Raw genomic sequence first — 19,071 nt, 5'->3', positions numbered from 1 at the left:
AGCGTGGCTATATACAGTAGAGAGGCTATAACAGTAGCGAGGCTATAACAGTAGAGAGGCTATAACAGTAGCGAGGCTATAACAGTAGCGAGGCTATAACAGTAGAGGCTATAACAGTAGAGAGGCTATATACAGTAGAGAGGCTATATACAGTAGAGAGGCTATAACAGTAGAGGCTATATACAGTAGAGGGGCTATATACAGTAGAGGCTATATACAGTAGAGAGGCTATATACAGTAGAGAGGCTATAACAGTAGCGAGGCTATAACAGTAGAGAGGCTATAACAGTAGCGAGGCTATAACAGTAGCGAGGCTATAACAGTAGAGGCTATAACAGTAGAGAGGCTATATACAGTAGAGAGGCTATATACAGTAGAGAGGCTATAACAGTAGAGGCTATATACAGTAGAGGGGCTATATACAGTAGAGGCTATATACAGTAGAGAGGCTATATACAGTAGAGAGGCTATATACAGTAGAGAGGCTATATATAGTAGAGAGGCTATAACAGTAGAGGCTATATACAGTAGAGAGGCTATATACAGTAGAGAGGCTATATACAGTAGAGGCTATATACAGTAGAGAGGCTATATACAGTAGAGAGGCTATAACAGTAGAGGCTATATACAGTAGAGAGGATATATACAGTAGAGAGGCTATATACAGTAGAGAGGCTATATACAGTAGAGAGGCTATATACAGTAGAGGGGCTATATACAGTAGAGGGGCTATATACAGTAGAGGCTATATACAGTAGAGAGGCTATAACAGTAGAGGCTATATACAGTAGAGAGGCTATATACAGTAGAGAGGCTATAACAGTAGAGGCTATATACAGTAGAGGGGCTATAACAGTAGAGAGGCTATAACAGTAGAGGCTATATACAGTAGAGAGGCTATATACAGTAGAGAGGCTATATACAGTAGAGAGGCTATATACAGTAGAGAGGCTATATACAGTAGAGGCTATATACAGTAGAGAGGCTATATACAGTAGAGAGGCTATATACAGTAGAGGGGCTATAACAGTAGAGAGGCTATAACAGTAGCGAGACTATATACAGTAGAGAGGCTATATATAGTAGAGAGGCTATATACAGGCACCAGTTAGTTGGGCTATTTGAGGTAATATGTAGATGTAGGTATAGTTAAAGTGACTATGCAAAGATGATAAACATTGAGTAACAGCAGCATAAAAGAGGGGTTGGGGGACACAAATACACACACAATGCAAATAGTCCAGGTAGCCATTTGGCATGTATCTTTCCATTAACAGAGATATGTAGGTGAACCATTATGTGGGGTGTGAAGTGACAGGATATTCTTCTAGTGAAGAATGTGTCACTTTATCACTGTGTGTGTGTGTGTGTGTGTGGTTGGTAAGAGGTGCAGGTCTCTACCTGCACACCGGAAGCTCTGGGTGGTCAGGCCCTTCTCCACAGCCAGGCAGGTGAGGATACTGAGGAAGCTGGTGGTGACTGACTGTCTCTTGGCCCTCTGGGTGTCCCTCTGCCTCCTCTCCCTGGAGGGCTTGCTCCTCAGCAGATTCCCCGTTGACACTGCACCCGGCTGGGCCTGGCCGGAACCCTGTCCCTCCTCACCCTGGGGCCTCTGGGCTGCCACGGCCACCTGCAGGGCCTCCACCCAGTCCTGGGCCTTGAGTTGGCTCTCAGCCCGCAGACGGAGCACCTCGCTGGGGAAGACGCCTTGGAAGCAGCCAGCGCTCACCCCCTCGGCCTCGTCCCTCTGCACGGCCAGGCAGGAGGCCAGCGGGTAGTGGAGGACGGGCTCAGACACGGGCCCCCGGCCCTCGGTGGGAAAGGCCTGCAGCGTGGAGCGACTCAGTACGAAGGTGAAGGCCCTCCAGTTGTTCTGGTCAGTCAGCTGGTGGAGGAGCCCAGCCTTGAGGACATCCGTACAGCACTGGGTGAACAGGGGCAGGGCCGTGGGCCGGGCCGGGAGGAGATGGGAGCAACCAGAGGCCAAGGCAGCCTCAGCAGGACCACGGGGATCTGGTCTGGTGTCGTGACCTCCAGAGGTAACGGAAGATGACGGGGAGAAGGCTGGAAGACACTCTGCATTTTTGTGGGCGGGCTGGGCAGCCAGTACTCTCTCCCAGATCAGCCTCCTCCAGTCTAGCACCTCCCACTGGCAGGCGGCACGTAACTGCAGGCGGGTGGAGCTGTTGAAGAAGAGGGTCAGTGAGTGATCTTTTAACACGTTGCTATGAGAGAAAGAACATTACAACAAAGCTTAAATTACAACTTATTTTCAAGCCATTTTTTTCATGTTTATGTGATTGACATAAACATTTAATTTATATTTATTCAGGAAGTCCTGTTGAGGTCAGAATACTTATTTTACAAGGGAGACCTGTCAAGAGGATAAGAGTTGAGAACCATGTTTTTCTTCCTTTACCTGTTGAAGAAGAGGGCCTGGAGGACTCGCCCGTCCTGGGGCGGCTGGGACTGGCTGACCCCCTGGCAGTGGGACAGGGAGTAGGCGGTGCAGAGCTGGCGGTTACCGCTGCTGTCCAGGCTGTAGACGCGCAGCTCACATGGGGTAAGCTCTACGTGACAGACGCTCCAACGACCCTTCTGACCCTCACGATGCTCCAGGGTACCCTGTTTCACCACACTACCGCTGCTGTCCTTACGGCCTGCAAAAAAACACAGTATATTCAGCAAAAGGATCATCTGCGGAAGACACTATTTAATATACTAAGTATATACTAATAATACTAACTAGGACTACATTTATTAGGCCTAACTTATATTTAATACCATATAGCCTACTGGAACAGGTTACAAGTAGAAGCCAACTGCCTTTGAAAGATTCAGAGGGTGGATAAAATAATAGGGATTATCTGATGGGGTGGGGGGCAGTCCATTCAAATGGCCCTACACACTACTACCACTCACAGAATGTCTCTGCAACAATTTCATTTTATTATCTGCTCATTGGATCAATAACCTTGGCCTCCATTTGTCAGTCAGCACTCAGCAGTGTTCTCAGTGTTCTCTCGCTAATATACCACATAGGACATTCATTCTCCACTCATTAAAGTCACATCTTCAAAACATAGAATTCCCAGCTTATTAAAAACCACAAATCAAACGCAACACATCACTAAGAGCAGGGGCTTGGACCTGTCTAGCCTATTCAGGTTCAGCTTTTTCACACAAAATGAATAAGCCTACTATGCAATTCCACCCATTTGAGGGCCACAAATCTGATAGCACTTTTATATACAGTACCAGCCAAAGGTTTGGACATACAGTTGAAGTCTGAAGTTTACATACACTTAGGTTGGGGTCATTAAAAGTCGTTTTTCAACCACTCCACAAATTTCTTGTTAACAAACTATAGTTTTGGCAAGTCGGTTAGGACATCTACTTTGTGCAATACACAAGTCATTTTTCCAACTATTGTTTACAGACAGATTATTTCACTTATAATTCACTGTATCACAATTCCATTGGGTCAGAAGTGTACCGACACTGCGCCTTTAAACATCTTGGAAAATTCCAGAAAATGATGTCATGGCTTTAGAAGCTTCTGATAGGCTAACGTTCATTTGTACTAACATTAGTACGCAAGTATAAACGCAAGTATAAACACCATGGGACCACGCAGCCATCATACCGCTCAGGAAGGAGACGCGTTCTGTCTCCTAGAGATGAACGTACTTTGGTGCGAAAAGTGCAAATCACTTCCAGAACAAGAGCAAAGTACATTGTGAAAATACTGGAGGAAACAGGTACAGAAGTGTCTATATCCACAGTAAAACGAGTCCTATATCGACATAACCTGAAAGGCAGCTCAGCAAGGAAGAAGCCACTGCTCCAAACCGCCATAAAAAAGCCAGACTATGGTTTGAAGCAAGCCGAAGAACACCATCACAACCGTGAAGCACGGGGGTGGCAGCATCATGTTGTGGGGGTGCTTTGCTGCAGGAGGGACTGGTGCACTTCACAAAATAGATGGCATCATGAGGATGGAAAATTACGTGGATATTTTGAAGCAACATCTCAAGTCAACAGTCTGGAAGTTAAAGCTTGGTCGCAAATGGGCCTTCCAAATGGACAATGACCCCAAGCATACTTCCAAAGTTGTAGGAAAATGGCTTAAGGACAACAAAGTCAAGGTATTGAAGTAGCCATCACAAAGCCCTGACCTCAATCCTATTGACAATTTGAGGGGAAAACTGAAAAAGCGTGTGCAAGCAAGGAGGCCTACAAACCTGACTCAGTTACACCAACTCTGTCAGGAGGAATGGGCCAAAATTCACCCAACTTATTGTGGGAAGCTTGTGGAAGGCTACCCGAAACGTTTGACCCAAGTTAAACAATTTCAAGGCAGTGCTACCAAATACTAATTGAGTGTATGTAAACTTCTGACCCACTGGGAATGTGATGCAAGATATAAAAGCTGAAATAAATCACTACTATTATTCTGACATTTCACATTCTTAAAATAAAGTGGTGATCCTAACTGACATAAGACGGAATTTTTACAGGATGAAATGTCAAGAATTGTGAAAAACTGAGTTTAAATGTATTTGGCTAAGGTGTATGTAAACTTCCGACGTCAACTGTACCTACAAATTTTTCTTTATTTTTACTATTTTCTACACTGTAGAATAATAGTGAAGACATCAAAACTATGAAATAACACATAAGACTGTTGGGAAAGCATTCCAGTTGAAGCTGGTTGAGAGAATGCCAAGAGTGTGCAAAGATGTCATCAAGGCAAAGGGTAGCTACTTTGAAGAATCTCAATTTGTTTAACACTTTTTTGGTTAATACATGATTCCATAAGTGGTATTTCATAGTTTTGATGTCTTCACTACTATTCTACAAAGTAAAATAAAGTGGAATGAGGTGTGTGCAAACTTTTGACTGGTACTGTATGTATGTATGTATGTATGTATGTATGTATGTATGTATGTATGTATGTATGTATGTATGTATGTATGTATATAATAATAAACAACGTGGGGACGTGTCAAAAGTGTCAAAAGTGCCATCTACCACAGCATGTCCAGATCCGAATGTCCAGGTCAGAATGTCCAGGTCAGAATGTCCAGGTCAGAATGTCCAGGTCAGAATGTCCAGGTCAGAATGTCCAGGTCAGAATGTCCAGGTCAGAATGTCCAGGTCAGAATATCCAGGTCAGAATGTCCAGGTCAGAATGTCCAGGTCAGAATGTCCAGGTCAGAATGTCCAGGTCAGCGGGGCTAGCTGTAAAAGTGCTTCCTCGGAGGTCAGCAGGAAGAAACAGCATTGTTAATCAGAACGCTGTACACAAACAGAGAATCAGGAGAAACTGACTCATCTGCAGCTCACACTCTCTCTGCTCTTCCATTTCTTTCACACTCCTTTCTTTATATTCCTCCTTTATTAATCTCATCTCTCAGCTTCCTGCTCAGTGGATATGGGTTTTGACTTGTGCTATTGGCTGCAAGTAGGGTGCAGACGGACCGGGGTGAGACTCCATCTACCTACCAGTGGCCCCGGAGCAGAGGGACCGGGTGAGACTCCATCTACCTACCAGTGGCCCCGGAGCAGAGGGACCGGGGTGAGACTCCATCTACCTACCAGTGGCCCCGGAGCAGAGGGACCGGGGTGAGACTCCATCTACCTACCAGTGGCCCCGGAGCAGACGGACCGGGGTGAGACTCCATCTACCTACCAGTGGCCCCGGAGCAGACGGACCGGGGTGAGACTCCATCTAGCTACCAGTGGCCCCGGAGCAGAGGGACCGGGGTGAGACTCCATCTACCTACCAGTGGCCCCGGAGCAGACGGACCGGGGTGAGACTCCATCTACCTACCAGTGGCCCCGGAGCAGACGGACCGGGGTGAGACTCCATCTACCTACCAGTGGCCCCGGAGCAGAGGGACCGGGGTGAGACTCCATCTACCTACCAGTGGCCCCGGAGCAGAGGGACCGGGGTGAGACTCCATCTACCTACCAGTGGCCCCGGAGCAGAGGGACCGGGGTGAGACTCCATCTACCTACCAGTGGCCCCGGAGCAGAGGGACCGGGGTGAGACTCCATCTACCTACCAGTGGCCCCGGAGCAGACGGACCGGGGTGAGACTCCATCTACCTACCAGTGGCCCCGGAGCAGACGGACCGGGGTGAGACTCCATCTACCTACCAGTGGCCCCGGAGCAGAGGGACCGGGGTGAGACTCCATCTACCTACCAGTGGCCCCGGAGCAGAGGGACCGGGGGGAGACTCCATCTACCTACCAGTGGCCCCGGAGCAGAGGGACCGGGGTGAGACTCCATCTACCTACCAGTGGCCCCGGAGCAGAGGGACCGGGGTGAGACTCCATCTACCTACCAGTGGCCCCGGAGCAGAGGGACCGGGGTGAGACTCCATCTACCTACCAGTGGCCCCGGAGCAGAGGGACCGGGGTGAGACTCCATCTACCTACCAGTGGCCCCGGAGCAGAGGGACCGGGGTGAGACTCCATCTACCTACCAGTGGCCCCGGAGCAGAGGGACCGGGGTGAGACTCCATCTACCTACCAGTGGCCCCGGAGCAGAGGGACCGGGGTGAGACTCAATCTACCTACCAGTGGCCCCGGAGCAGAGGGACCGGGGTGAGACTCCATCTACCTACCAGTGGCCCCGGAGCAGAGGGACCGGGGTGAGACTCCATCTACCTACCAGTGGCCCCGGAGCAGAGGGACCGGGGTGAGACTCCATCTACCTACCAGTGGCCCCGGAGCAGAGGGACCGGGGTGAGACTCCATCTACCTACCAGTGGCCCCGGAGCAGAGGGACCGGGGTGAGACTCCATCTACCTACCAGTGGCCCCGGAGCAGAGGGACCGGGGTGAGACTCCATCTACCTACCAGTGGCCCCGGAGCAGAGGGACCGGGGTGAGACTCCATCTACCTACCAGTGGCCCCGGAGCAGAGGGACCGGGGTGAGACTCCATCTACCTACCAGTGGCCTCGGAGCAGAGGGACCGGGGTGAGACTCCATCTACCTACCAGTGGCCCCGGAGCATTGCCCCATGAGACAGATAGGAGATGTTTTCCTTATCTGTAACTCTCCAACTCACTCTAGGCCCAGAATATCATATCAGGGAAACACAACTCTAGGCCCAGAATATCATCTCAGAGGAACAACTCTAGGCCCAGAATATCATATCAGGGGAACACAACTCTAGGCCTAGAATATCATATCAAGGGAACACAAATCTAGGCCTAGAATATCATATCAAGGGAACAACTCTAGGCCTTGAGGGTTGCAAAGTATACTTGTGTTCATCCTTATCCTTATCAGAAACCTAGTTACACCCGGGTTAATAGGTGTGTGTGTAGTCCTTGACCAATCAATGATAATAAGTGATAATGAATTGGCAGGGATTAAGACAGTTAATTTCAGTACATCCCTGTGCTAAGCTTTAGTGTCAATGCCGCTACACACTTCACACCAACGCAGCGATTGAAAGTCCTTTTCACACACAGTTCTACGTACTTCTGTGTGGCTCAAATTTTGGAATGGGACTGTATACGAAGCTCTGTCGCTCTGTTTACATGAAGTGTGTAGCAGCATTTACTGTTACCAACCACTGTTACTCCCCTTCAGGGGGCTGTCTGTCTCACCCAACCTCCTCCCTTCAACGCCATCAATCGAGGCCGATGGCAATTGAGGTTGTGGGCTAATTTGTCTATGTTTGTCAGGGTGAGAGGAGCAGATGCCAAGAGCAAAGCCCAGGGCAGACGACCAGACGGCCGGACCGCTGTGCTTTGGCTTTCAGGAGCCACTCAGGCGACGGTGGGGGGTGCTAGGGGGCTCGCCTGTCCCCCTGGGCTTCAAAGGCTCCCGTGAGCATGTGGGTGCGGAGCAGGTCACTGTTCATTTCACGCTACAGAGGAAGCAAGGCACACGGACATGACTCAATTAGCAGTCTGCACTTTGCTCTGCTTTGCTGGGCTTGGTCAACCAGCAGCGGTCTAGCCCTACAATGTCCTACACCTCCACTGAATTCAACTGGCTGTCCTGGCCTGTCCTGGCCTGTCCTAGTCTGTCCTGGCCTGTCCTGGTCTGTCCTGTCCTGTCCTGGCCTGTCCTGGCCTGTCCTGGTCTGTCCTGTCCTGACCTGTCCTGGCCTATCCTGGCCACCTGATGCGGTAGCGTTGCTGGAACGTCACAGGGTCTTAACATTAACGTGATGTGAATGGTCTCTGGCCCAGAGGCAGGTGAGGAGAGGCCATCTTATGAACTCGTTGTTGGTGTCTGAGCCGTCACTTCATATTATACTCAACTTACAATGGTGCCTTGTCCCCTAGTGATAGCTTAATAGCGTCACTAGATGAACAAGCCTAATAAGTTTTATAAAACGCTTATAAAAACAAGGCTAAATGTGGTTAAATGGTCCCCTTCCCCCCTAGTTTCCTTTCCTTCCTGCTTTTTTAATAACGGAGGTAAAGAAGGGTGGTGGTGTGTCCCAGGGTTCTCCACAAATCTTTTTTTTATTTTTTTATTCTTTATTTGTTATCCTTTAAGGCTGTTAGAGGTGTTCAACCCCCCCTCTGGGACGCCCCCCTCCAGCGTACTCAGCAGCACCACCTTGTTAAAAATCAACCCTGGGGAGAATCCTGTGTCCCATCCATCTTACTGCACAAAATCATTGACAGACAAGGTGTCACTGAGTTTCACACTTGCATGCTAAACTAAACTCTCTTTAGGGACTAATAAATATGTGGATGCAGTGGAAACTCGATTGGGATTCAGCCTCCGATCGGCAGTCGACACGCTCAGGGGAGTTTGGAGCAGAATTAGTGTGTCAGTGTGTCTGTGTGCTCTGTTCAATTACACCTCCGCCGTGTGTCGTGACATCATGCTCGGGTAACGCTGTGAGACATAAACAAGCTAACGTTACGCCACACAGCCTCGGGCCCAATTGCCTCAACCCTGCTGTCAAAACGCAGAACTAGGATATCAGTCCACCCAGAGATGTAATCCCACTAAAGGCGTCAGCATGCTTCAGTTCAGCTGGAGGCTAGCCCAACTCGGCAAGGTGAACCGAACGAGTGTGCTCGCATACTCCATTAAAATACCTTTACATGAAAAACGAGAAAAAAAGCAGCAATAGTACTGTTTGTCCATTTTGAGACGCCGTAGCCAGCTTCCTCAAAAGTCAACCCTCATCAAAGTCCTAAATGAACAAAAACGTCACACAATGTCATCATAATATATGCACGAACTCTTCCGAAATGTTTCAGCCGGGAAGCAGCTACCTTTTACCACCACTGACCTCGTTCGTCTTTCAGTCACCCACGTGGGTATAACCAATGAGGAGATAGCCCGTGGGTACCTGCTTCTATAAACCAATGAGGAGATGGGAGAGGCAGAACTTGCAGCGCGATCTGAGTCAGATATAGAAAGGAGTTCTATTTTATCCCTTGGCATCGCAGACGCTCGTTGGCGTGCGTGAGCAGTGTGGATGCAATAATTGAATAACATGGATTTCTACATTTATTTTGCAACGCTTCTGAGCAATATCCTGACTACACAGCACGCGTGTAGAAATCCACCCACACTGCTCGCGAGCGTCAGCATGAGTGAAGGGTGCTTTGTGCGAAATAGGAAGCCGATTCTAGATTTAATTTTGGATTGGAGATGCTTAACGTGAGTCTGGAAGGAGAGTTTACAGTCTAACCAGACACCTAGGTATTTGTAGTTGTCCATATATTCTAAGTCAGAACCGTCCAGAGTAGTGATGCTCGACAGGCGGGCAGGTGTGGGTAGCGATCGGTTGAAGAACATGCAATTAGTTTTACTTGCATTTAAGAGCAGTTGGAGGCCACGGAAGGGGAGTTGTATGGCATTGAAGCTCGTCTGGAGGTTAGTTAACACAGTGTCCAAAGAAGGGCCAGGAGTATACAGAATGGTGTTGTCTGCGTAGAGGTGGATCAGAAAATCACCAGCAGCAAGAGCGACATCATTGATGTACACAGAGAAGAGAGTCAGCCCGAGAATTGAACCCTGTGGCACCCCCATTGAGACTGCCAGAGGTCCGGACAACAGGCCCTCCGATTTGACACACTGAACTCTATCAGAGAAGTAGTTGGTGATCCAGGCGAGGCAATCATTTGAGAAACCAAGGCTTTTGAGTTTGCCGATAAGAATATGGTGATTGACAGAGTCGAAAGCCTTGGCCAGGATGATGAATACGGCTGCACAGTATTGTTTCTTATCGATGGCGGTTATGATATCGTTTAGGACTTTGAGCATGGCTGAGGTGCACCCATGACCAGCTCTGAAACTAGATTGCATAGCAGAGAAGGTACAGTGGGATTCTAAATGGTCAGTGATCTGTTAACTTGGCTTTCGAAGACCTTAGAAAGGCAGGGTAGGATAGATATAGGTCTGTAGCAGTTTGGGTCTAGGGTGTCTCCCCCTTTGAAGAGGGGGATGACCGTGACTGCATTCCAATCTATGGGAATCTCAGACGATACAAAAGAGAGGTTGAACAGGCTAGTAATAGGGGTTGCAACAATTTCGGCAGATAATTTTAGAAAGAAAGGGTCTAGATTGTCTAGCCTGGCTGATTTGTAGGGGTTCAGATTTTGCAGCTCTTTCAGAACATCAACTGACTGGATTTGGCAGAGGGAGAAACGGGGAAGGCTTGAGCGAGTTGCTGCGGGGGGGTGCAGGGCTGTTGACTGGGGTAGGGGTAGCCAGGTGGAAAGCATGGCCAGCCGTAGAAAAATGCTTATTGAAATTCTCAATTATAGTGGATTTATCGGTGTTGAGTGTTTCCTAGCCTCAGTGTCGTGGGCAGCTGAGAGGAGATGCTCTTATTCTCCATGGACTTTACAGTGTCCCTGAACTTTTTTGAGTTTGTGCTACAGGATGCAAATTTCTGCTTGAAAAAGCTAGCCTTAGCTTTCCTAACTGCCTGTATATATTGGTTCCTAACTTCCCTGAAAAGTTGCATATCACGAGGGCTATTCGATGCTAATGCAGAACGCCACAGGATGTTTTTGTGCTGGTCAAGGGCCGACAGGTCTGGAGAGAACCAAGGGTTACATTTTTGTAATGGGTCATGCTTATTTAAGATGGTGAGGAAGGCACTTTTGAAGAATAACCAGGCATCATCTACTGACTGGATGAGGTCAATATCCTTCCAGGATACCCGGGCCAGGTCGATTAGAAAGGCCTGCTCGCTGAAGTGTGTCGTGATCGCGTTTGGTGTAGGGGGACAAAATAATTGTATGCACGTGTAAGGCTTAAACAGTTCTGTGTAAGGCTTAAACAGGGACGTGACGATAAACACTGTAACAGGGGCCAGGGTGTAATTTGGGGGGAGGTTTGTACCGGGAATAGGGAGAACTGGTTAGGTCAGCTCACTTAGCTAAACCTGCCAAAGACATAAAGGGCAGATAGGGACTGCTCTAGCAATTATCTTACTGTACTGACTGACTGCCACACCCAGACAGACCAACGACTGGGACAGCCAATCATAACAACAAGTGCCATTTTAGAACTTTGGCCTTTAAAGAAGCAGATGTTGGACCCCCTGGTGATTCCTGGACACCGTGACAGACAGACCCAAAGAGGTCAGGAATAAAGTAAACATCCCTAACATAGAGTTAGTTAACATAGAGTTATAACATAGTTAGTTAACATATATTTTATTAATTTTTTTCCCCTTTATTTAACCAGGTAGGCTAGTTGAGAACAAGTTCTCATTTACAACTGCGACCTGGCCAAGATAAAGCATAGCAGTGTGAACAGACAACAACAAAGTTACACATGGAGTAAACAATAAACAAGTCAATAACACAGTAGAAAAAAGAAAAAAAAGAGTATATACATTGTGTGCAAAAGGCATGAGGAGGTAGGCGAATAATTACAATTTAGCAGATTAACACCGGAGTGATAAATGATCAGATGGTCATGTGCAGGTAGAGATACTGGTGTGCAAAAGAGCAGAAAAGTAAATAAATGAAAACAGTATGGGGATGAGGTAGGTAAATTGGGTGGGCTATTTACCGATGGACTATGTACAGCTGCATAGTTATAACATAGTTAGTTAACATAGAGTTAGTTAACAGAGTATTGCTACTTGCACATCATCATCTGCACATCTATCACTTCAGTGTTAATTTGCTAAATTGTAATTACCTCGCTACTATGGCATATTTATTGCCTTACCTCCTTACTCAATTTGCACACACTGTAAATAGAGTTTTCTATTGTGTTATTGACTGTATGTTTGTTTATCCTATGTGTAACTCTGTTGTTTTTTGTTGCACTGCTTTGCTTTATCTTGGCCAGGTCGCAGTTGTAAATGAGAACTTGTTCTCAACTGGCCTACCTAGTTAAATAAAGGTGAATTTAAAAAATAATAACTATGTGAAGATACATATATTAAGTGTTGTATTTAATTCTGTGGCATCCCTAATTAAATCAAAAGCTAAAATAACAGAGATTCATTAGATGAATGAACCAACGGAAAGACCATTTCACAGCTAATAAAGCTAGGCTATACATTCAAATCCCTGAGGTACATGTCTGGTCTAATGTCTTCAGAGGACAATATAAAACCTTATAGAGTAGAGTGGTAAATGATGTAAAACCTCTACAGCACTAGAACACTGACAGCTGAAGGCTCAGTGACGCCTGCCTCGCTCTCTCGCATGCCCAAATCAACTGATCCATCAACATTAGTGTGTGTGTTGCTGAGGAAATCAGTAAGTGTCACCCCACGGGGACTCAGCAGCAGTGTGTGGGCTGGGCTCGTTATGGGGGAACAGCTAGCAGTGAGACAGAGTGAAAGCATTCTTGCATGCCAGTAGCTACAAAGCCTCCTTTCCCTGTTGCATCCAATGTGAAAACATGAACTGCAGTGGAACCCCATGTTATTCAAGGTAGTGGGGATGTCATGGTTCTCTCTCTTAGCAATTAAACAGATATGCTGAGGTTTGTCCTAAGAAGAGATGGGCCCTAGCCTAGGCCTACCTACACACTACACACGTCATGGAAATGTTACAGGGCACGAGAGGATACAATTAAGCTACAGTGTATGAAAGCATTGCCAACCGTAACGACTGGCAAAGAGCAGTATGTATTCTGATGCAAAGTGCTGTTGAATGCAGCCCATGCTTTTACTGTCCTCTTGTGTAGCCCAACTATCCATCCCTCCTCCCTGCCCAGAGCCAACTAAGGCCTTTTCAGCCATATGCTAATCCTTCCTAATACGAGGGATAATTGGGCCACTTTCTTTCTCCTTATTTGGGTCTGTTTGGTGACAGAATGACATCCTATTATGGTCTTTGGTGAAAATCTTCACAATCACATCCCTAAACAAACACAAACAGGCAGACTAAACAATGTGTCAGGGAGGTTGGTATTATTCACCACATCCTGGTCACTGCAGTGGAAACTCAGTTCCATCCGAATAAAATGCTGGCTGCTGTAGTACAGCCTAGGCCCAATTGTTTTCTGTAGGACACGTGGAAGTGGAAGCTAGTCCCAGGCTTAATCTAGTCACTGACACAGAGGACAAATGTCATGATAACATAAGTACTAAAACTGGTCGATAAATTACCTGAGTTGATGTGATAACTATAAATAGAACTATATGGTTTATAACAATGTGAACCACAGTTTGTGTTTAATTATCCTTTAAACTACTACAACTAGTTTGATGGTTGTAGCCATCAATTGTCCCATTTAACAATCACCCATATTAGCACACTTACTTCATTTCAAACTTGACATTTCTCTAGTATCGTAATAAACAATATCAGTAAAATGCGATGATCGGTGTCCATCACTTCCGGTTTATCGTCCCAGCTCTAAAGCACATGTCATGACAGCCTATTTAGCAAACATTTTCAAGATTTGTTTGAAGCTCATAGACACTGACATTGATTTGAGTTTCAACCAAATGTAAATAGGCAGTATGTCCTTATCAGCTAACCAAAGAAGGACACACTCTCTCCTTCCTGCCTTACCTTCTTCTCTATGGTCGTTGAGAGCCATGTTCTTCAGCGTATTCTTGTCCACAGCAGGCAGGCCGTTAGCGTTGTCCATGTAGGACGGCCGGTAATTAACATCAGACCGCGAGCGGTTGTGGCCTTTGTTAAAGGCGGCGTTAGAGGAGCTGTTGTTGGTGTCCTTGGTGTGGGCGGCCAGGTCATTAGTGGAGCGAGCACGGCTCCTTTTCCCCTGCCTCAGAGCCAGCACGCTGAAGGCCGAGGGCTGGTCAGCCCAGGCCACGTTACGCGGGGATACCTCGGTCCCCTGCTCCCCAGCCAGCAGGCCCCACACCCCGCTAGAGCTCAGCTTCCCCAGGGCTACAGACATCTCCTGCAGCTTGGGGTGGTGCTGCCTGGGCTGCCGGACCCCCTCCCCTCCCTGGCCTCCACCTCCGTCCAGGCAGTGTAGGAAGTCCTCGGTGGCCTCCAGGGCAGGGCTAATGTCCTCTACCTCCTCCATGGTGCTCCTCGGCTTGGCCCCGTGTGGTGGCTGTTAGGGCAGGCGGGTGGTGGTACTCTATGGGCTGGGTGGTTCTCTGGGCAGGGGACGATCCAAGCGGCTCTGGATCTCGCAGCTGAAGCATCTGCAGTCTGAGCCCCAGAGGGAAGCCGTGTTCCTCGAGGGTAGGAGGCTTCTTCCAGGAAAACAATTCCTCGTTAACACAGCTCTGTTAATCAACTAGCTAGAGGCGGACACTCTTATTGAGTTTATGATAGCTCTGGCCTTTGCCAGAAATTCTTATGACACAGTTTTGGGGTGGCACTGCTTTTCTTACACAGGCTGATGGCTCTCTCTCTCTGTGTGTGTGAGTCAGCTCTCACATGAATCCACATGAGGATGTGTGTAACAAAGAAGAATGCTCCTCCTCCACATTGGATGATGATGATGCCATCAAAAGGGCACAATGTGAGGCTTCACTGTGTCATGGGACAGAAAAGGGAACAGAAAAAGGATGCATGTCAGGGTTGATTATCAGAACGTAAGGAAACACTGAACAGGGTGAAGATCAGATATGTTTAGCAATGAACAAGGCTTAGCAAGCATAACATTTCCTGATCTCATCAAACAACATAGGCATTATCGAGTTGACAGATAACAGTTTACAAACACTATTGTAAATCAAAGACAATTACCTACAATCAATCAGCTACCCTCAACCATCGGATGCTCCCTCGGCTGTTCGGATCAACCCGGGTAGAGGGAATAAATGGAATAGCCTAGCCTAACACACAGACAGCTAACCTGTGCCTCAGGCTTGGACCAACCTGGTTGGGGCGGGGTTCCCTTCCTTCTGGCCAGACAGTTTAGCCTCTCACTTCCAGGGTTTGTTGCGATTTTTCTCTTCCTCATCCCTCGCTACCTCTCTCTCTCTCTGTCACTGACAGGCCCATTGCTCCCTCCCAGCTCTTTCACTTTCTTCCAGACATGAATTATTTAGAGGACATCACCACTAGCGCATCCCTGGATGGCATACAGGCAGCACTTCACTGGGAAAGGGGGGTGAGGAGAGGAGAGGGGGTGTGGAGAGGAGAGGGGGTGAGGAAAGGAGAGGGGGTGAGGAAAGGAGAGGGGGTGAGGAGAGGAGAGGGGGTGAGGAGAGGAGAGGGGGTATGGAGAGGAGAGGGGTTGAGGAAAGGAGAGGGGGTGAGGAGAGGAGAGGGAGGTGGGGAGAGGGGCTGAGGTAAGGGCTGGGCGATATATCAAATTCATGTTTTAGCACGATGTTCCAAATGCCTGTAGCACAACAATCAAGTTCAATTAAAAATGTGATTAATGTCTGCTTGTTTTCATATCTTTTTGGTCTCGTCTCCTTCGCTCCTTCTGTGCTGTGCACCTTCCCATTTACACACACACACACACACACACGCCTCCTGCCACTCACAACAAAGATGAGAGATCACTTCTTCCTCTCTGACAAGCGGTTTCAACTCGCTATATTCATTTGAGGTTTGGTCGAAGAGAATCGGACATATGGTCAGGTAGTGTATATTATGCGGAATCCTGTCTGGGGAAAAAAAATCTAGATATTATTTTTAGGCCATGTCACCCAGCCCTATGTGAGGGGGTGAGGAGGTGGAGGTGGAGAGAGGGATGAGGTGGAGGGAGGGATGAGGTGGAGGGAGGGGTGAGGTGGAGGGAGGGGTGAGGTGGAGGGAGGGGTGTGGTGAGGAGGTGGAGGTGGAGAGAGGGATGAGGTGGAGAGAGGGATGAGGTGGAGGGAGGGGTGAGGTGGAGAAAGGGATGAGGTGGAGGGAGGGGTGAGGTGGAGGGAGTGGTGAGGTGGATGGTGGGGTGAGGTGGAGGGTGGGGTGAGGTGTGGTGGAGGGAGGGGTGTGGTGAGGAGGTGGAGGTGGAGAGAGGGATGAGGTAGAGGGAGGAGTGAGGTGGAGGGAGGGGTGAGGTGAAGGGAGGGAGGGAGGGGTGAGGTGGAGGGAGGGGTGAGGTGGAGGGATCAAGGAGGGCAGCCAGGCCAGATGAGGCTGTGCTTAGGAATGTTGTCGTCGTGACAACAAGCCCCTGGGGGAGCCCTGGGCAGGGTGTAACTCTGCAAATCCATGTACAACTCCAGGTACAGTAGCTACAGGGATCTGTCTCATCAATGAGTTCACTGCATCCAATGAAACATTGCCATCATGGCTATGTTCATAGCAAATTATCATCTCACAGACAATCATCCTGCACTAACGAGAACGACCAGCTCAAAACTAGAAAAACACATTCAACTATCCCCAAGAGCACGTGTAAAAAAATAAAAATAAATAAACACATCCTGGTGACCTAGTGCATGACTGTCTGAGCGACCTAGTGCATGACTGTCTGAGCGACCTAGTGCATGACTGTCTGAGCGACCTAGTGCATGACTGTCTGAGCGACCTAGTGCATGACTGTCTGAGCGACCTAGTGCATGACTGTCTGAGCGACCTAGTGCATGACTGTCTGAGCGACCTAGTGCATGACTGTCTGAGCGACCTAGTGCATGACTGTCTGAGCGACCTAGTGCATGACTGTCTGAGCGACCTAGTGCATGACTGTCTGAGCGACCTAGTGCATGACTGTCTGAGCGACCTAGTGCATGACTGTCTGAGCGACCTAGTGCATGACTGTCTGAGCGACCTAGTGCATGACTGTCTGAGCGACCTAGTGCATGACTGTCTGAGCGACCTAGTGCATGACTGCCTGAGCGACCTAGTGCATGACTGTCTGAGCGACCTAGTGCATGACTGTCTGAGCGACCTAGTGCATGACTGTCTGAGCGACCTAGTGCATGACTGTCTGAGTGACCTAGTGCATGACTGTCTGAGCGACCTAGTGCATGACTGCCTGAGCGACCTAGTGCATGACTGTCTGAGCGACCTAGTGCATGACTGTCTGAGCGACCTAGTGCATGACTGTCTGAGCGACCTAGTGCATGACTGTCTGAGTGACCTAGTGCATGACTGTCTGAGTGACCTAGTGCATGACTGTCTGAGCGACCTAGTGCATGACTGTCTGAGCGACCTAGTGCATGACTGTCTGAGCGACCTAGTGCATGACTGTCTGAGCGACCTAGTGCATGACTGTCTGAGTGACCTAGCGCATGACTGTCTGAGCGACCTAGCGCATGACTGTCTGAGTGACCTAGCGCATGACTGTCTGAGTGACCTAGCGCATGACTGTCTGAGTGACCTAGCGCATGACTGTCTGAGTGACCTAGCGCATGACTGTCTGAGTGACCTAGTGCATGACTGTCTGAGTGACCTAGTGCATGACTGTCTGAGTGACCTAGTGCATGACTGTCTGAGGCAAGCAGCACCACCAGCAGCAAGGAGCAGCAGTCACGACTGTGTGTCCTCACCTTACCCAGCAGACTGGCAGGTGTGACACAGAAGCACACTGTCTCTCCTCACTGACGGTCTATTTATAGCCCTCTCACACAGCAGGCATCATATCTTCCCTCATTGCAGTAGCTAGGACAGGTGTGTGTGTGCATGTAGTCTACACATCTGTATATTATCTATTAATTTGACATGAATGGGGTAACTAACTCTGGTGTAGTTAACAATTCATTGATCAACACAAGGGGACAGCGCTGTCAAGACAGGTGCCTTGCGTATAACTTCTGACAACAGTGCAGCATGTAACGCAATCAATGCAGCTATCCTAGCAAGCTAGTAAGTTATCGTTTTACATATACACCCAGACCAGCTACATCCTAGTTCAGTGGTTCACTAACATAGTTAGCTAGCTAGTTCCAAGCTAACACCGAATATCGGTTCACTTCTAACATTCGTCGTTGACATAATACTTAGTAAAGCTTGCCTACCAAGCTAGCGAGATAAACGGCTCTGTTAGCTAGCAGGTGCGAGTGTCCATCATCTAGTTAGCAACGTCAACTAGCCTCCCATCCTTGAGCAATGTCATTTCCATTCTAGCGGTAAAAACCATCTAGCTACACGCGCAAATATGTATCTATATTTGTTAATATCATTGTTCGGGAAAAAAATATGCTAAATAACCACAAACTCGGTGCCGAAAGAATAATTAATAAGTCTCGACTCACCTGATTCTGTTTACAAATATATAATTTTCTGGTCCGTCAGAGGAAACGTTCACCAGACAGAACTGATAGTTCCTTCGTTAAATGTTCCGTCTCTTGCAACTTGTGTGAGTTGGCCATGCATTCTGGAGAAAGGGTGTCCTGATTCTCAACCATTCATTTTCCCCAGATCAGTTCAGAGAAATTACTGTAGAGAGTTGTCAATTCTGCAATAACATGGGATTTATGATTGATTCTATAAGTAATAATACAATAGTATGGCACTACTAACATGATAATTCTGGTGTAATTATAATCTCAACATGGATGGAAACAACATGATCATTATTACACAAGTGTGTGTAGCAATAATAATTGAGGAACCTTTGGTGAGTTGACAAACCTTTCAGTTACTACATCTGTACCTAATGTATTCTACATCCCTATGTCTCATTGTCCCCATGTGTTTTGCACGAAAATAACATAGCTTTTTTGTAACTGAACATTTAAAGTCCTTTTAAATTACTCCAACCCT

General features: G+C 47.9%; 1 protein-coding gene across 3 annotated transcripts in view; it reads right to left on the bottom strand.

Annotated features, from left to right (window-relative positions):
- plekhm3 (pleckstrin homology domain containing, family M, member 3) overlaps nt 1-18,824 on the bottom strand; it is a 105,437-nt gene extending 86,613 nt beyond the window's left edge. For 2 of the 3 annotated variants that reach the window (XM_031806079.1, XM_031806081.1), the window contains exons 1-4: nt 18,561-18,824; nt 13,996-14,937; nt 2,420-2,660; nt 1,402-2,183 (exon numbers count right to left, since the gene is read on the bottom strand). In XM_031806079.1, coding sequence (XP_031661939.1) covers nt 1,402-2,183; nt 2,420-2,660; nt 13,996-14,479 — 1,507 coding nt within the window. In that variant the 5' untranslated portion in view covers nt 14,480-14,937; nt 18,561-18,824. Of the gene's footprint in view, nt 1-1,401; nt 2,184-2,419; nt 2,661-13,995; nt 14,938-15,285; nt 15,509-18,560 lie in introns of those variants that run through there. The other variant, XM_031806080.1, reaches the window with a different exon arrangement.
- Between the last annotated feature and the right edge of the window lie 247 nt (nt 18,825-19,071).

The sequence above is a fragment of the Oncorhynchus kisutch genome, linkage group LG26, assembly GCF_002021735.2.
Source record: "Oncorhynchus kisutch isolate 150728-3 linkage group LG26, Okis_V2, whole genome shotgun sequence".
Classification (NCBI taxonomy): Eukaryota; Metazoa; Chordata; class Actinopteri; order Salmoniformes; family Salmonidae; genus Oncorhynchus; species Oncorhynchus kisutch.
Note: the sequence above shows the minus strand (reverse complement) of the source record. Positions and strands in the feature narration are given on the sequence as shown.